The 17,757-nt window shown below is 39.3% G+C and overlaps 2 protein-coding genes across 2 annotated transcripts in view; one reads left to right on the top strand and one right to left on the bottom strand.

Moving 5' to 3' along the window:
* Positions 1–956: 956 nt before the first annotated feature.
* On the bottom strand, positions 957–15,522 carry LOC135473389 (protein ABHD18-like). The gene is given in 15 exon segments (XM_064753239.1): positions 957–1,885; positions 2,951–3,176; positions 3,178–3,420; positions 3,452–3,509; positions 4,794–4,897; positions 7,212–7,301; positions 7,859–7,948; positions 8,916–9,054; positions 9,619–9,646; positions 9,991–10,075; positions 11,368–11,446; positions 11,887–11,987; positions 12,972–13,056; positions 13,319–13,480; positions 15,452–15,522. Coding segments are annotated over 14 exon segments (1,545 nt in total). The 5' UTR covers positions 13,405–13,480; positions 15,452–15,522; the 3' UTR covers positions 957–1,754.
* A 2,076-nt stretch (positions 15,523–17,598) lies between these two features.
* Positions 17,599–17,757, top strand: part of LOC135472560 (arginine--tRNA ligase, cytoplasmic-like) — a 91,385-nt gene continuing 91,226 nt past the window's right edge. Inside the window, 1 exon segment of the mRNA XM_064752115.1 lies at positions 17,599–17,671. Coding sequence (XP_064608185.1) covers positions 17,627–17,671 — 45 coding nt within the window. The 5' untranslated portion in view covers positions 17,599–17,626.

Here is a 17,757-nt window from a genome sequence, read left to right as displayed (position 1 = left end):
GGAGTGAAACAGAAGCTGGCATGCAACAGCAATTTTAAAGAAAGGTATACATGAAAAGTGTATAAGAAATTAAAATGAAGTTGATGGCAGCGAAAGAGCGAGAAAACTGTTTGCCACAGAACCACAGAAGAAACTGCTGGCTAGGACCACCTTTACACCACGAAAGAGCGAGAAAACTGTTTGCCACAGAACCACAGAAGAAACTGCAGTCTAGGACCACCTTTACACCACGAAAGAGCGAGAAAACTGTTTGCCACAGAACTGTTTGCCACAGAAGAAACGGCTGTCTAGGACCACCTTTACACCTCTTTACACCACGAAAGAGCGAGAAAACTATTTGCCACAGAACCACAGAAGAAACTGCTGGCTAGGACCACCTTTACACCTCTTTACACCACGAAAGAGCGAGAGAACTGTTTGCCACAGAACCACAGAAGAAACTTCTGTCTAGGACCACCTTTACACCTCTTTTGGCAAAAACGCATTAAAATACTGGATTCTACTGAGGCCTGCCGGGACCTTAATAGGGTACAGTGACATCACATGACTTGTGATCAATTTCCTAAATTTCTGCATCTTAAAATGATTGATTGACGGACTGGTTGGTGTTTAACCCCATGTTTAAGAACTGCACAGTTATATGGCAGGGGTCAGGTTTATTGGTGATATAAGCCTGGCTTGACAAAGCTCCTGACTTAAAGCTGTAATGAAAACAGCAGGAGCTGGATTTGAACAGGTAAACCTCGCTGGCCATGTACATTTCAAATACATGTACATTTCAAATACATGTACAGGTAGTTTCATGGATTCATTACACGGTGATGCTCCGTTTTACACACTATTTAAAAACAAAAAACTGTTCTTGAGAATAACAACTGACAAGAACTACATCCATAAGTAAAATTCGGTAAATAAAGTGTTTATTTTTCTCAATACTGAATACATGTATTTCTTAAAAAAAAAAACCCGGTCAAAAGCAGGCCTACAGTAATTTTCATTTCATTAAATCGTTGTTAACAAACATGTTTGCAACACTAAAGACTTACTACAGTACATGAAAAAGACCCCAAAAAAACAAATCAAGATTATTATAACTCTACTCAATACAGGGCTACAATACTCAATACATATTGCAGTTTGTGTCCATTTAATAGTAAACAATCTTTCAGCACTACATAAAGCTTTACTTACAGCCTTGGTTACTAGATTATATTCAACAGGATACTAAAAGCCATTCTCTCACCGGAGTCAGATTTATTGGAGAAAAGCAGTCAGAGCCCAGAGAAAATAGCCACCCTTCACCAGGCACGATAACAAACCTCCTAACCACAGCCACATCAAGGGTTATTGGATTCAAAACACTTGACATCATTTGCCAAGGGCCAAACAGCTGTCCTGAGAGTTAGAAATGAGTCTGAGAGTAGTTCTGACGAAGTGTTCAAATTCTGTCCAGAGTGAAAAATGAGTCTGAGAGTAGTTCTGACGAAGTGTTCAAATTCTGTCCAGAGTGAGAAAGGAGTCTGAGAGTAGTTCTGACAAAGTGTTCAAATTCTGTCCAGAGAGTGAGAAATGAGTCTGAGAGTTCTGACAAAGTGTTCACATCTCAGCAATCAGTTTTCATACACTTTCCATTCGGAAAAATAAAATATATATATATACGTGAGCATTGTACTGTGTCCATGGCCTCATTGAAATGGCGCTGGGAAAACCTTGTGCAGAGAACACACTGTATAAATATAGGCACTCACATGTATTCACACATCAAAAATTAAAGGCACTGGGTATACTGACAATTTCCACAGCTTCTCATGACAGTCCAGTGCAGTATCTTTGTCAGCTGTAGTACTTTTGTGCCTGTCTTTGCAATGTATCACATATTGCTTTCCTGAAATTTAAAGTGGAAACAAACATTTGAAACTTAAAACTTCTAAAAATTGGATGGTTGGTTGTTAGCTTCCAATAAATTTGTCACTCTTACTTACACATTACATGTAAGTACATATCCTCGGGGTTTTACCTCGTACTTAACAATTTTCCAGTCATATGAAGACAAGAAGTCAACATGTCTGTACACATATTGTGTCTTCTTAGTGGTAGGGCAAGACCATGCTCCCAAAGTGCTGCCACCACTGAAGCATCATGCTGAAGACACCAGGCATGATAACCCACCAAGTCACACTATAATGACACCGGGCTAGCCAGTCGAGTTTCCTTCCTCTGACTGGGAGTTTCCTATCAATGCTGAGTGCCAAATGAGGCAGCAACAAGTACCATTTTTTAAGTCTTTGGTATTACTCTAAGCATTAGATGTACACTGGTCAAATCACAAAGTTGTTTCTTTACAGCAGCCCAATCACAATGATGTTATATTTATAGTGCTGCCTCACTAAAATAACATGCTGGAAAATCACGGCGGAAATATGAAGATTTCCAACTGTTATTAAGCACAACTTGGGCATGTCCCAGCAGAACCCAAGCAAGATGATGGTCTCAACAGCCAGCACTGCAGTGGGGTTAAAATGCCCAGTATACATGGTGTTTCAAACAGATTGACCCAATTTCAAAGCAGTATATTTCACGTTTGCGGCATATCACCATTACAGTTTCCTCCCACCATAATGCTGGCGGCTGTCGTATAAATGAAGTATTCTTAAATACTGCGTAAAACAAATATCAAATAATAAATACCATAATTACACAAAAAAGTTACAAATGGTTATATAATTTATAAGTTTTACCAAGAATTTGATAAATGCTCTATATGCCCTCCACCTGCTGAGGCACAACATGGAAACAATAGTTTTTACCCCAAAGTTGAAACACCTCCAAGAGTACAAAATGCCTTGTATTGTGGAGTTGACATCTTGTGAACGCAAAAAAATTTAGCAGTGGCCATATGAAAACATTATGCCCCACCCTTTCAAGTGGTAAAAGTTTAATTCATAGTTGCCTAGACAGTGATAACCAATAGGGTCCATGCTTTTGAAACACGGTTGTAGTTGTGTAGAACAGAGCCTTGCATTATTCTCACCTGAAGACATCCTGTTTGAAGAGGCACGCTGCAACGTGCCCTGTGTCAATGTACCGCACCTCCGCCCCGGCCAGATCTCCTCCAGACTCAGCACCCCGTCCCGAGGTATGTATGCGTCTTTCTTAGCTGCCACAATGATGATCAAAACTCGTGTCGAGTGGCCGAGAGAAGTTGCCCAGGTGGGTGAACTCGTCCATGACACCCCGCATGAATTCCAGTGCCTCACTCCGCAGTGTGGTTTTCTTCTGGCCAGGCAGAAGGGACGTGTAACTAGGCAGGTTGAGAAAAGTACTTCTAGAGCCCCTGTGGTGGTATTCACTGCCGTCCAAGGTAAACTTGTTATAAAACACTGACTGTGGCAATATCGCCGTGTCTTTCCCCCTGGGTCTCTGCTATCACAATGTTTTGACATAGTCTCACTCTGTCCCATATCTGAAGAGTAACTCTGTACAAACTTTTGTCCCAGGTGATATGCATCCTGAAAACACATAATAATAAATGGACAAAATAAAAATAATAAATGTACAAACTTCTGTCCCAATTAATGTGTATCCTTAAAATACATTTTAAATAAACTTCAAACACACTTCTGTCACACACTTCCAAATTAAAATCACCCTAAAAACATACATTAAATAAACTTTGTACATGTACAAACTTCTCTTCGAACTGATATGCTCCTGAATACTTGATATACATCCAGAAAGTACATGTATAAAATTCTGTACAAACCCATATTAGCTCTGAAAATATAACTTAAATACACTGTGCTAACCTCTGTCCTAACCAGAATGCTCTCTGAGGTACAAAAGAAACTCCTGTTCTATCTTAGCATTGTTCTGTACAGGACATTTCAAATAAATTAAATGTATGAGGTAAAAATACTATGGAATCCAATGAAATTATACATTTTAGCAGGAATGAAGTTTTGATTGATTTGTAACCTGAAAATTACATCCCCTGTAATACCCCATTCATAAATATTTTCACATTTAGATCATTGCAATACAATCAAGAATAATTTTTGTTCATTGTCTTTTGACTAATTTCTCTTTCTAACTCAAGATACAACTTTTTCAATACAAAAATATTAATATCCAGTCGCTAATAAATACCCAAAATTTAGGTGACATTCTTATGGAAAGAATAGAAGAAACTATAATGGATTGTTTCCTTTTTTTTTTCATGAACAAAACCTTTTTCTCATGAACAAAACCTTTTCCAGAGACGAATGTCCATTTACGTATAAATTCTGCCAGGCCTACTCCTCTTATAAAACAGTCAGATGTTCTTCGTTTTCTGTTATGTTATAATATTATAACCACAGTTTTCTGTTATAATATTATAGCCACAGTTTTTCTGTTATGTTACAATGTTATAACCAAAGTTTTCTGTTATGTTATAATATTATAACCAAAGTTGAAAAAGAAACGCAGTGACTTCCCATAGTTCTGTATACTAGTTGTACGACAACAGTCAAGCCATCATTAAAACCCTGCTTGTTCAACGTAATGCCAATATTTACCATCAACTCATCCCTACTTTAATTTATTATTGGGACTTAACAGTAACGTTTCTTTTAATTTGTGTTTATTTGTCTCTGTTAATTTCTTTAAAAATCCCTATCTTTTACATTAACCAGATTAAAAAACAAACAGAAATAATTACTTACCTACTTCATCTTTTCTGTCAGGGTTCAGTTTCACCCCCCACCCCCACCCCCAAAAAAGAAACTTTTTCAGCATGGCCCAAGAGTACTTACATCTTCTGGGAGTGGATCAGTTGCCTTAACTCCTTCTCATAGACACTGTTCTCAAAATACTGTAACTGGAGAATATCCCAAGGAATGGCGCCACTCAAGACACCCTGTGTGAGGAGAAACCATGTTATCATGCATTCATGCAACTAAACTGACACTTTACAACACACAACCAAACGACACACAGCTGCACCAGACACAAATACACCTCAAACAACGGCAGGAGACACAACAACACCTCACACAACCACACCAGACACAACCACACCAGACACAACTACACCAGACATAACCACACCAGACACAACCACACCCCACACAACTGAACCAGACAAAACTTCACTTCACACAACCGCACCAGAAACAACCACACCACACACAACTGCACCACACACTACTACACCTCACACAACCGCACCAGACAAAACTACACCTCACATAACTGCACCACACACAACCACACCAAACACAACCACACCAGACACAACTACACCTCACACAACTGCACCAGACATAACCACAGCAGACATAACCATACCCCACACAACCACACCAGACACAACTACACCTCACACAACTGCACCAGACACAACCGCACCAGACACAACCACACCACACACAACCGCACCACACACAAAAACCACCGCACACAACTGCACCAGGCATAACCACATCTCACACAACCACACCAGACAAGACCGCACCCGACACAGCCACACCTCACACAACTCCACCACACACAACCACAACATGTAGGTACATGTAATGGTTGAAGGATTTAACTAAGTGGGTCACATCAAGGATTTCAACTCACATCTCAGCAGCCGAAGTCCAGCACTCTACCAGCTGAGCTAAAGGGAAATTCCATCTAGTAAGCACTGAAAGTCTGCACCCATTACACTCCTCCCCATTTAAATTCTTCCCTCTCCCAAGACACACCCACATTCACAGGCTCAGAGGCCCCCGCTTCATGGAACCTGTTTCGTCATGGCACCCGGTGTAATGGTTGAAAGATTTCACTGAGTGTGCCACACCAGCATTTAAACTCTGGTCTCAGCAGCTGAAGTCCAGCGCTCTACCGACTGAGCTAAAGGGAAATTCCCACTTCCCACTAGCTACTGCTAGTATAAGCACTGGAAGGCTGCACCCGTTACACATGTAGAAGAAATTGCTCTCAATACACAACCTGAATCATGACATAGCCACCACAATGTGAAACTGTCCATTTGTGGCTTCAGTGTTCAAGTTAATTTATGTTAAAATTCTCTCCCAACTGTAAGCTGATACAGATGTGTGATGATTTTATCCAGGAAAATGCAATAATGACTTAGTACAGATACACTTAATCCATACAAGTACAAATTTATTTATTTACACTGAATCATGTTCAATGTAATATTCAGGAATTTTGACCATCAAGAGTCAGGTTTATGAGTGGAGGAAACTGGAATGTCCACAGTAAACCACCAACCTACATGAGAGATCTGACAAACCTCCTGACATAAAATCTGTAATCAACACAGCTAGAGCTGGATTTGAACACACAACCTTACTGGTCAAGGGTCTGACAGCTGCAACAGGCACAACAAACTGCATTGTGTGAAGGAACACCATTTAAGCATGACAATGAACATTTCTTATCAACAAGTACAGTGACAGTGAAGAGCTTGGACCAGCCCGTGACACACCCACTATAAACAACATGTAGCTGTTCCCACCCCACTCTAGCACATTTTCAGTGCCGCCTCACTGTAATACCATGTCAAAGACACTAGACAATGATGCACTGTCACAGTATACCAACATCTGACAGAACATAACATGGCCTTGGCCTACTTGTGCTACATGTATTGGATTGGTTTTACAGGTAGTACAATAAACTAGCTTAAAAACACCAAAAAGCGTTTCTTAAGAGTAGTGTGTTTCTCCGCTTTGCAGACTTCTCCCAGTCTGCATCAATTCAGAGCCACATGTGTATAAAATGTGTTCATATTTTCAGCACGGTAAATTACCCAATACCTACACTGTACACAATGATTAAGCAACAGGCCGTAGCAATTTTTAGAAACCCATACTTACTCAGCCAACAGCTAAAGCAGGCTTTTGAGCAGAGTGGAGAGGACAAGGAAAGGGAACAGCATCTACATCCCAATAAAAACTTACTGCTTTTACCTTTCACTAATATTTAACATTTATATCTTTCATAAAAACTAAAAAAATTTCTGTTTACTGCTTTGAATGACCAAACACACAAGACAGTATACATTTTCCAAGGAACTTAAAAGTAATTTTGCAGGCTTTATTTATCATATGGTGATTCAGAGTACATGTACATGTACATCTATCTTTCTGTTGTAGTTAGAATTGTCTCCCTTTGTTACAAATGTAACAAATGCCAGTATTTATCTCCCTTGTTCTCACCTGGGTGAAGACACATGAAGCTGTACTCCAGGACAAACAAGGAACCAAAGAAACAGGTCTGATCCAGTTGGCAGCAGCAAGGGAAGCCATCTAGTGGTGTAAAAAGGGCATTTGTAGGACACCCCACCTCACATCTATTACTCAAATCCCCTCCCCATTAAAACCCTCTAACATACCACCCAACATCCAACCCTGTCCCACTGCAGCACCCAGCATCACTGAGATACCTCACCAACATCTGGCACAAGACAAATGCTGTAGTTTGTTAATGTCAGGTGTAATATATGCACAAACATGTATTAGCTACATGTTCACATTTGCTTAAGCTACTATTACAAATATGTACAAGTCACAGTGCACAAAGTGAAGCATACATAAAGTCTATATGCGCATGTTAAAGAAGGGGACTTAACGCAGGGTTCCACAGGGTTTGTAGCTACATAAATTTCCTAGCATAAATCAGCTAAGCCACAAGCAGTCTATAGAATGGCTACCAAGACATCAATTTTTTTCCAGAAAGACATTGAAATCTATCCTGGCTGTGTAATCCGTCTCTTGGTGAGAGTGCTCTGTGCAGAGATGTGAGTAAGTAAATCAGTGATGCCGACTGCTGCTCCCGCTTAACACCTACAGCCCCAGGGGCATACCTGTGTAAAGCTACATGACGCAGTGCTCCAGGACAGGCATGGTACCAGAGAGACTGGTTTGTGCCAGCTTGTCGCAGCAGCTGAAGCCATCTGGTGCAAACAAAATCAAATATCAAAATTTATATTATCTTTATGTAGATCTGATTGCAGCCTTACATGTAAGTATATTCCATTTATAAAATCGTCCTTTGCCTACATGAAAAACTGTGATACTTCAAACACTGTCTATCAATATGTAGGCCTACAACTGTCACTTCAGTAATTACGATGACTCTCAACAAGTAGATGTCTATTATTATAGGCTGTATTATTTAATTATCCATTATCCCTGGACACATTTTACTATATGGCATAATGGATCATGAACAGTAATTAAACCATAAAGTGGATTGTATAATATTTGCATTATATGAGCGATTTCATATCTGATGGATGTTTCATATTTGATGGATGTTTCATATTTTGATGGATGTTTTGCTCCAGACTCAAGAGAAGTCCACTTATAGAAAATGTATGTGATGTGCATTAGTAAGTGAAGGAAACTGGATTGAGAAAATGAGCTGTACGTCTAGGTTTTAAATCACTGGAACTCATTTAGCCAACTACCCCAATTCACAAAGAAAATATTTGGTAATAAAAAATTTTTTGCCTTAGATTCTGAAAGTGATCCCACAAGAGAGGTGGCTAAGAGAAAACAAGTTGGGCTTTAAATGTTGTGTCAGGTTTTTGAAAGTTTATGTACTGATTGGAAAAAATATACATATAACAGCTTCTCTCAGCACAGCAAAATCTTTTCAAAGCCCACAAACATGCAACCATTGTTGTTGTTGTTGAGCCTTGACATTCTCTTGTAACCTCACTTGTAACCTCACTTGTCTCCAAAACTGTGTCAAAAGTGAAAAACAGTAAGAAATAATAGTTGCTCTAAACGGCCCTTTGTAGTATAAGCACTCTTTACCTCCTTGGCTTGTTCATGGATGATATATTTTCACAATTCACCCATGGATGATAATCACTACATGCATGTCCATGATTCACCTGTGAACACTTTACTTACATGTCCTCCCATGGAAACGCCGGTGATTGCTAAAGGCCCATAACCCTGTCGTTCACACCAGTGAAGGAGAACCAGGGACTCCAGTACAAGCGCCCCACCCATCACAAACAGGTCACTCACGTTGTGCAGGCTGGACCGGCTGAAAGTTACAACATCAGTACAATAACATAACATTAATTAAAGCATAATAAGGTATTATTATATTATAATAAGGTATCCCATTAAGGTAATGGGAATTGGGAAAATTTTAATTTAAAAAGGAACATACTTTGGGGAATAAGTGTACCAGAGAGCATTCATTTTCAGGTTAACTAAAACCAAGCACACAAAACCTTTAGGTCACATATTAAACCGTAACAACCGACCTCCCCTGCCCACCATACACAAATATTCAAACAATAAAGGAGAGGTGTGCACATCTGCAAAGAGTATATTTGGGGAAATCAGTCAGCTACAAATTAGGACATTTGAAATGGGGCCAAATATTAGCCCCTGTAGCATATGTAGATTATGCCCTGATTAATGAAGGTACCCTTGTGGTGGGACACCATCACTTCGTAAATTGATTATCCACATACAATCAATTCCTGCATCGGCTCCAGTCTTAAAGAACAATGATCTACAATTTAGACACATACAAAAAAACATATTACTTGAAGAGTGTAATTATTAATCAAATCTGGTAATATTACAAATTACTTACATCTGATGTTTGGGCTTCCTTTCTCCATGTTTTCAGAAGTCAAGGAAGACTTCAATTCAGCTCTCATGTCAAACTGATAGGTGACTTACAAAGTGAAAAATAAATAACATGACCATTTATCGATAACAAACGACAGATGGTGCATAGATTCACTACATTAAATCATACTACTTCACGGCAAACCCTGAGCAGACTAAAATGGAAATAGTTTAATCCAAAAGCCCTAATTGATCACAACAACATTAAACAGACTCTTCATTAAGTCTGATGTCAATGTTGACACAATTATCTTCCATGATCACAGACCAAAATTAGGAAAAAACTGAATGGTAAGAAAGAAACAGGTTAACTGTTAATATGGGAAAAGGATATAGAAAGGGTTCTCTAAGATTATGGATGCCACGCCTGCCTCCTTCAACAGTGGTTTGGCCATCAGAGTACGGCGTCTCCAGAAAAACTACAACAGTCAAGAAATGTACATAATCATCACATTGTCACGGCTTGCTCTAAAATCAAGCAACAGTTGCAACATCTCGCAAAGTCAAACATCATCATGTCCGAGAGGAATTGTCGGCCTGAGCAGGTGATGGGGTGTGGGGATCCAGGATGTCAGCCTGGGTTGAGCACTCCCACATGCCAGAGTGGTGAGTACATCGGCATAGAAATGAACATGGTGAACAGACAGTACATATAGTCACTGAAGCAAGAGGCGAGACTTCATAGGAGTGCATGACTTCAGATTCAAGACTCATAGGCTTTGATAAAATTTGCTGCATACGTAGACAAAATTGTTGTTTAGTTTCTTACATGTATTTAGGACTACAGGGCATATCATGAAACAAATATATCCACTAAAACACCTCAAGTATTTATAAATAAATTTTATATAGCACCAATATTCATCTCCATGTCAACTTCACTTCCATTACAAACATAACGAAGGTAATCCCTGCAGGTGTTTTTATACGTGATTACTAGGGCCAGGGACACCTACTAGAGACATGCAGCCTGTGTGATGCACACCGCTGGACAAATACATTGTTGGTCGTGTATTGTCATGAATTACAGTAATCTGATACAAATATAAATTTATATGACTCACTGAAAGGAAGCTTTCCCAAGTGGTCTTTTATTTGATTTGTGGATAACATCCCACTCAAAAATGTTTCACTTACACAAGAGCAGTCAATTTAATGGATGAAAAAATCAGGAGAGCCTGCGGTAAACCAGAAGCCTTTAAAATACATGTAGGCTCACACATGTAACTGACAAACTTTCTCATCCATGACACACAGATTTTCGGGGCCTCCGTGGCTCAGTTGGTTAGCACGCTAGCGCAGCGTAATGACCCAGGAGTCTCTCACCAATGCGGTCGCCGTGAGTTCAAGTCCAGCTCATGCTGGCTTCCTCTCCGGCCGTATGTGGGAAGGTCTTCCAGCAACCTGCAGATGGTTGTGGGTTTCCCCCGGGCTCTGCCCGGTTTCCGCCCACCATAATGCTGGCCGCCGTCGTATAAGTGAAATATTCTTGAGTACGGCGTAAAACACCAATCAAAAAAAAAAAAAAAAAAAACACACAGATTTTCATCCAGGGGAAACTCAATGTGTGTGCTCTAACAGATGAGAGTGTTGATCAGCATATATATGCCACCTAAAAGTCATACAAGAAGGTCAAGCATTCACTGGTCACAGCCAAGGCAGATAAGTTGTTTAAATCTCTCATGCACATCTGCTCGTTTCTACCACATACATGATCTCCTGTACCAGCCAGGTGTAAACACACAGGACGTAACTTGGTTTTCCATTCTTTAGGTAGGATCACTTGGAACCTGTTAACAAGTATTAAGAATCATTTGAGTAAAAACCAGTGACCAGCTAACAGCAGCATTATGAAGAGGTGATTTCTACTGATATTCCTAGACTGTCAAAGCAGTTTTACATGCATCTGAAATGGCTAAGTGTCTACCAGGCTTTAATATCTAACACATCAATTTTGTATGATCTGTGTAAAATATCTTTCTATCAGGGCAGTTAATTCTGTTTTTTATTTAGAATTTATCCAATGAGAACTAAATTCAAACAAGCGGGATCTTTGCTCACGAACATGGGGTCTGACATAAGGGCGTCTGGTAAACAGAGGCTTCTTTCACCTATTCTCCCAAGATTTCTTCAGGAAATTATTCCAGTAATGACTTAGGAGAGATAATAAAAAACTCAGGCTCCAATCAATTAAAATGACAAAAAGGAAAATTAAACTAAGCATGCTTACTTTGCCCTTTCCACTTCTTTGGGCATCACCCCTGGTAGACAACGCGAAAATGGGGATACAAAGTGACCCTCCAGTGTGCGAACACTGCCTTGAACATACTCCTGAAAACATAGGATATTTAAATCAGCAAACCAACCTCGAATAGCCATGGACAAATAATCCTGTGAAGTTTAAAATAATGTATTTAAAAGTATCAATTTAGTGTTATTTCAAAGTTATTATAATGCAATGTATATAAAAGCTACATGAATATTTTACCTTTGATCTTTTAATAATCCTACATTATGTTATTTGTTTACTTGATTTATTTGTCGCCACAATATGACTGACATATTGTTGATGTGGCGTTATTAAACACATAATAGTTCATTCATTTATTTGATTGTTTTTTAATGTTACATTCAAGAATTCTTACTGGGACTATGGTGGGCAGTTTTAGGCATATAGGAAACCAGATCGCCTGGGTTAAAACCCCCACCTTTGGCAAGTTACTAAGGAATTTTCCCACATCTAATGTACAGATATCCATACCCGTATATTGGTGGAAATCATATGGCCTTTTTGCTTTATTTATTTATTCATTTGATTGGTGTTTTACACCATACTCAAGAATATTTCACTTATATGACGGCGGCCAGCATTATGGTGGGAGGAAACCGGGCAGAGCCCAGGGGAAACCCATGACCATCGGCACGTTGCTGACAGACCTTCCCACATACGGCCGGAGAGAAAGCCAGCATGAGCTGGACTTAAACTCACAGCGACCGCATTGGTGAGAGTGGCCTTATTGAGATTACATTGTTAACCAGGCTGTAACCAAATGACAAAAGAAACAACATATCAGATTGTTTAACTACCTTACAATCAAATTCACATATACGCCGCATATTATCTAAGCTAACATCACAACACAATAACATGATTTCTGAGCAAAAAGCGAAAAAACAGAAACAACATTAAATTAATGTGCAAACTGCTCCTGCAATACTCCAGAACTGAGACCAGTGGGAATAATTAGGAAGAAATCAGACTCATGTGGTGGCATTCTAACATCTCAGCGAGCACAGGGTAAGATCAGGTCTTACCTTGTCAATGTGGACAGGATAGTCAGGAGAAACCAGTGTCTGGCAGGACTCTCGGTTTGATATGATCTGTCGGAACTCGAACAACCTAGTGCAAAAATAACCTAAGTCCTATTATATAATATAAGTCCTAATAAATAAATAAATATATATATATATATATATATATATATATATATATATCTTTTAATACATTAAGACAAAACAAACTGAGAAAAGAAATTTGACACTGAAGTCCTGTAGGGATTTGTCAATACATGAGCAATGTGAAATAGAAAAAAAAAAAAAAAAAAAAAACGACATATGTCTTGACAACACAATCTCTGATCCCTACACAGACAGATAAATACCGTTTGAGGTTGTCTGGTTTGCCCCATCCTTTGGTAAAAAACTTTGTGATGAGGATTCGGCGATAGAGCTGATCAAATCTGCTCATATTAACATGAGTCTACCAAACAGCTGGCCGTCACCCAGTGCCACCACTGCACGACCATCGCAAGGCCCTACACCATCTGAAATCATATCAAAATCCTGTTAGGTTGTGTAACTTTGCAACAATTACTTTGATCACTTAGCATGCTTTTTAAGCCAAATGAGATCTATTACACAATAACAGGGTTCAAATAATACCCTCCAAGTAATAAAATGAGGGAAAAATCCCAAGAATTCGCTACAGTGTTAAATAACAGTATTATCATTATTAGGGGTAAACTTTGCATGGAAAATTACTTAAAACAACATTGTAAATGACATCTACCAATCTGGTTCTACAGCCTAGATCAAATTCATCACACCATTTAAAGCCCTGCTAGAAGTGTGTAGGGACCTAAATATAAGAGCCTATCCAGCTTAGACATCACAAGCATACTTACTGCTTTACAAACTTAACAACTTTTATTTTTTTTGAAAACTCAAATCAGTAATCAGAATTTTTGAACACTGAAGATTAAATGTTGTTTATGCATGTACTGCTACAGTACTGAGAACAGTAATTCTTCAACCGTTTTCGCATGTTTGCAAAGTGTTTATTCCAGAATATTCTAAAAACATTATTCTTTGTAAACCGCTAAAATTATACTTTTTTGTGAAAATCTGTGAACAACTGGCCAATTGTCTCCAAAATCAAATTGTAAATGTGCATTAACTACACTGAAAGTTGCTCTTTCATGTACATGCTAAAAGGCTGGGGAATAAGTCGAGTCAGCATTTCAGTTCAGTGTCACAAGTTCACGCAGCTTTGGAAAAGACAGGGTGGGGGCTCTCGTGAACTATTGTGGCTAAAATACGTGATTCTACGGTAGCTGATAGCGGCGCTGTTCAGTCAACGGACCCAGCTATGCAAAATGTATATTCAGTCTAGCAAGTATCGAAAAATCTCGCCTTTTAGCTGATATTGTCTCATCAGTATACGCGTTAACCCTCGGGACTGAAATGCAGACTCGGTTCATTACCGTAGCACCAAACCAAACTTTAACTGAAAAGAAAATATAAAAAAAATGTTTCAAACTGTCAAAGCTTTGCATAGTTGCGAATTGTATCTCTCTGTATTGATTGTGTCTGATTGACAGCAAGCCACATTTACCATATCTTCACACGCACATTAAATCTTCCCTAACATGCCTCGCGTAAATCGACATCTACTGAGTGCTCCCCATAATCAACAAACCAGTTCTGAGTGTTGCCGAATCAACAATGATCCATTACACATTTACAAAATAAATACATTTTCAGACATTACACCCACTGTGGCTGTCATCTCTTCTAATAGTTGTACATACAAGTCTTGTGATTGATGTGAGCGCACAAAAAAATAAGGTCGTTAAATGGAGATAATACCTGTGGAAATTATTATAGTAGCACTAGGCAAGTCTAGGTTCACTCCCTCAGGTCATCAGAGGGCGCTAATCGCGTCAGTCTCATTCCTTCTCACAAGTGATCAAAATGGCAACAGACAACACTGTTGGCGTAGTGTCTGAAAATGTATTTACCAACACTATGTGTTGATCAACACAATGTGCAACTAAGCTTTGCGCATCACAATATTTTATGGCACGTGCTTAGGCTAGGAACAGCTTACTAGCTATGTATGTCAGTGTGAATCAGAAATCTGCTGATAACCACGTACGCCCGCCTTGTTAAAATATTCATAGTGGTAAGCCTACAGAATGTCAGCCCAAAGCTAAGCTGAACGTCACTTCCCTAATGCCGCAATTCTTAAAGAGAGATATTTGGTAGGATAAAATTTTCGCGTCCTATCACAAACTGGGACGCTACGGTAGGAACGTCCAGCTTGGCTTTGGGCTAACAGAATGTTTACCGCTTTAGCTTCATGTTATGTTACTGTTAGGCCTACTGTGGCAGATGAAGTGTCTTTAACATTGTCACACAATCAAAGCCCTTTACAGGATTTCAGTGACATTCACAAAGAATGGCAAGGCATTTCTAAATCTAAGTGAACAGAAGATGAAACTGAAATGCACTACCTAACGCCGGAATATGTTGACTTTGATTTGTCTTCTACGGTTGCTGTCTGCTTTCTGGGAAGCCGTATCTGCTTAACCCATTTATGGTTTCTGCAACCGGCATGAGTGGAGTGAAGTGCCAAGCTAGAACTGTCCGCCGCTTACACCAATCGATATAGTCACAAACTTTTTGCTATTGACGAATATATGTATAATTTAATCGTATTAATCCAAGACTAATGTAACTGTTACATTAGCCCCAGTAATAATTAACTAAAAGATAACAGACAAACAAATGTAAAGAAAACAAAACCTTCGTCGGTATGGAATTTCTGGCCAGTCTTGTCCCGAACTCATTCAATGGTCGCGGCAATAAGGACGCAGAACTATGGCTCAAAAGATTTCACATCTTTGTCAGATTCCACAAGCTGACGGATGACAGGGCACCTGACCTGTTTGCTCTCTGCATGAAAGATGATGCTAAGATTCGATCTCCACCAACTAAGACCGGGTTAGGGTCTTTAGTAAAACTGCGACCGGAATGGTAATCGTCATTTATCTTTCATTGCATGTCTAACGTAGATAGGAAAACTCCTCAAGGCGTTCTCAGTTAACAACAGGCGTTTATTATACATAACAACATGGGAATGACCAGACTCTGAGTCCTTAGAGGTCAGCCCCCAAACCCTTTTTCCTTCCTCCTTTTACTTGAGAAACAACCATATTTATACTTACAATTATTTGTATACTTAACTATTACTAACAGTTGCTGGTTTCAGGTATAAACTTGTTCTTTAATTTCAAACACTGACTGATTAGTCAAATGCACATGCGGAAAGTTGATCCTCACACTTAATCTACTTAAGTATACATGTTAACAAGCTGGACACAGCTGACTACCCAGTCTATAGCTTGATTTAACTATTCGTATGTCACATGTCTATTATAACCATTTTACACGTACATTACTCAAAACCGCTACATGTGCGTACACAGGTTGCCTGTTACTCGTTTACTAGTAGTGTACATCAATTATTGGGATGATCAGTATATACCTGATCATAAGTGGATGGAATCGTACGCCGGTCGTATACCGCCAGGATTCTAACCCCATCTTCCGGTGTATGCGCGAAACTCCCTAGAACTCGTATCTCTCAAAGGCCCTATATATTTTACACTGCTTAGCAATTAACTTGCTTAAGGAAAGGAATAACACAATGCTGGAGAGTCCCTTTCCGTCTCACAGCAACATCGTAGGTCTAGGCTAACCTGGGAATTGATGAATCAACAGATTTCCTCTCTGCAGTCAACTGCCATCTTCGGTTGTTACCAGTGTGACTGTACTGCATTCTCTAACCTTCCTGAATGAGATCAAGATTCAACTTGCCTGATAATGTGGAATTTTATATATTTTCTTAGTTTTTGGATGATTTGTGTTGACCGCTGTTTTGATTTTTCGTTTCACTATTATTGACCCGGAACGTACATGTTGGTTGACGACGGGTAGGCCTATACGGATATCTGTTTTGAAGACCGGCAAATGAAAAACTGAAAGATGCCGGCTTGGGATACCTAACGTCTCGCGATGCCGTTAAGAAATCAACGGGCCGTTGGTCAAATAATTAAAACTGGGACTAATAGGCCCTACTAATTATATTAATTATATTACTTAGTGGCAGGTTAAAGTCGCAAAATCAAAACTATACACCACTAATAGTCACGGCGAGCCAGTGCTTTCATTGTTTGGACCAGCAAAGGTTACAATTTTCAGGTACACATGTCTTGAACGCATCCTCCTTCGCAGACACTTAGGGTTCAAACTATGGCCGCGTTCACATGTTTTAGTTGATGTAAGCGACGGTTAGTCCAGGTGCGGAGCATCAGTCTCCTGACGCTGGCCCTAGTTTCAACAACACGTTTATGGACCATACTCTTCGAAGGCTACTATTATCCAGAACACCTCCACTGTTAGCAAGATTCCGAAAATATATTTCTTGAAACATTAACAAAATCTATACACATTGTAAGGTTTCAAAAACTGATTCAAGTTTTAAAAAGGGATAATACACCAATGTTTTTTTTTGTTTTTTTTTTTACATACATAAATATATCGACAGGTGTGGTCTATATACTCGCCACTACAACTGATCACCACGCGGGCAGGCAACGTTGTTGTTGGCACTGAAAGTTTGGAAAATGGCAGATGAAATTGCATCATATTTGTCTCGAGCTGAAAAAGCTGTGGGTATATTTTGGTGTTAGCTAACAATGCGTTATTCCTTAAACTCTGTTGAATATTTATCACAGTTTCTAATGTTCTAACACAT

Source organism: Liolophura sinensis, chromosome 8 (assembly GCF_032854445.1).
Source record: "Liolophura sinensis isolate JHLJ2023 chromosome 8, CUHK_Ljap_v2, whole genome shotgun sequence".
NCBI lineage: Eukaryota > Metazoa > Mollusca > Polyplacophora > Chitonida > Chitonidae > Liolophura > Liolophura sinensis.
The sequence above is the reverse complement of the archived record's forward strand: the minus strand, read 5'-3'. Positions and strand labels throughout refer to the sequence as shown.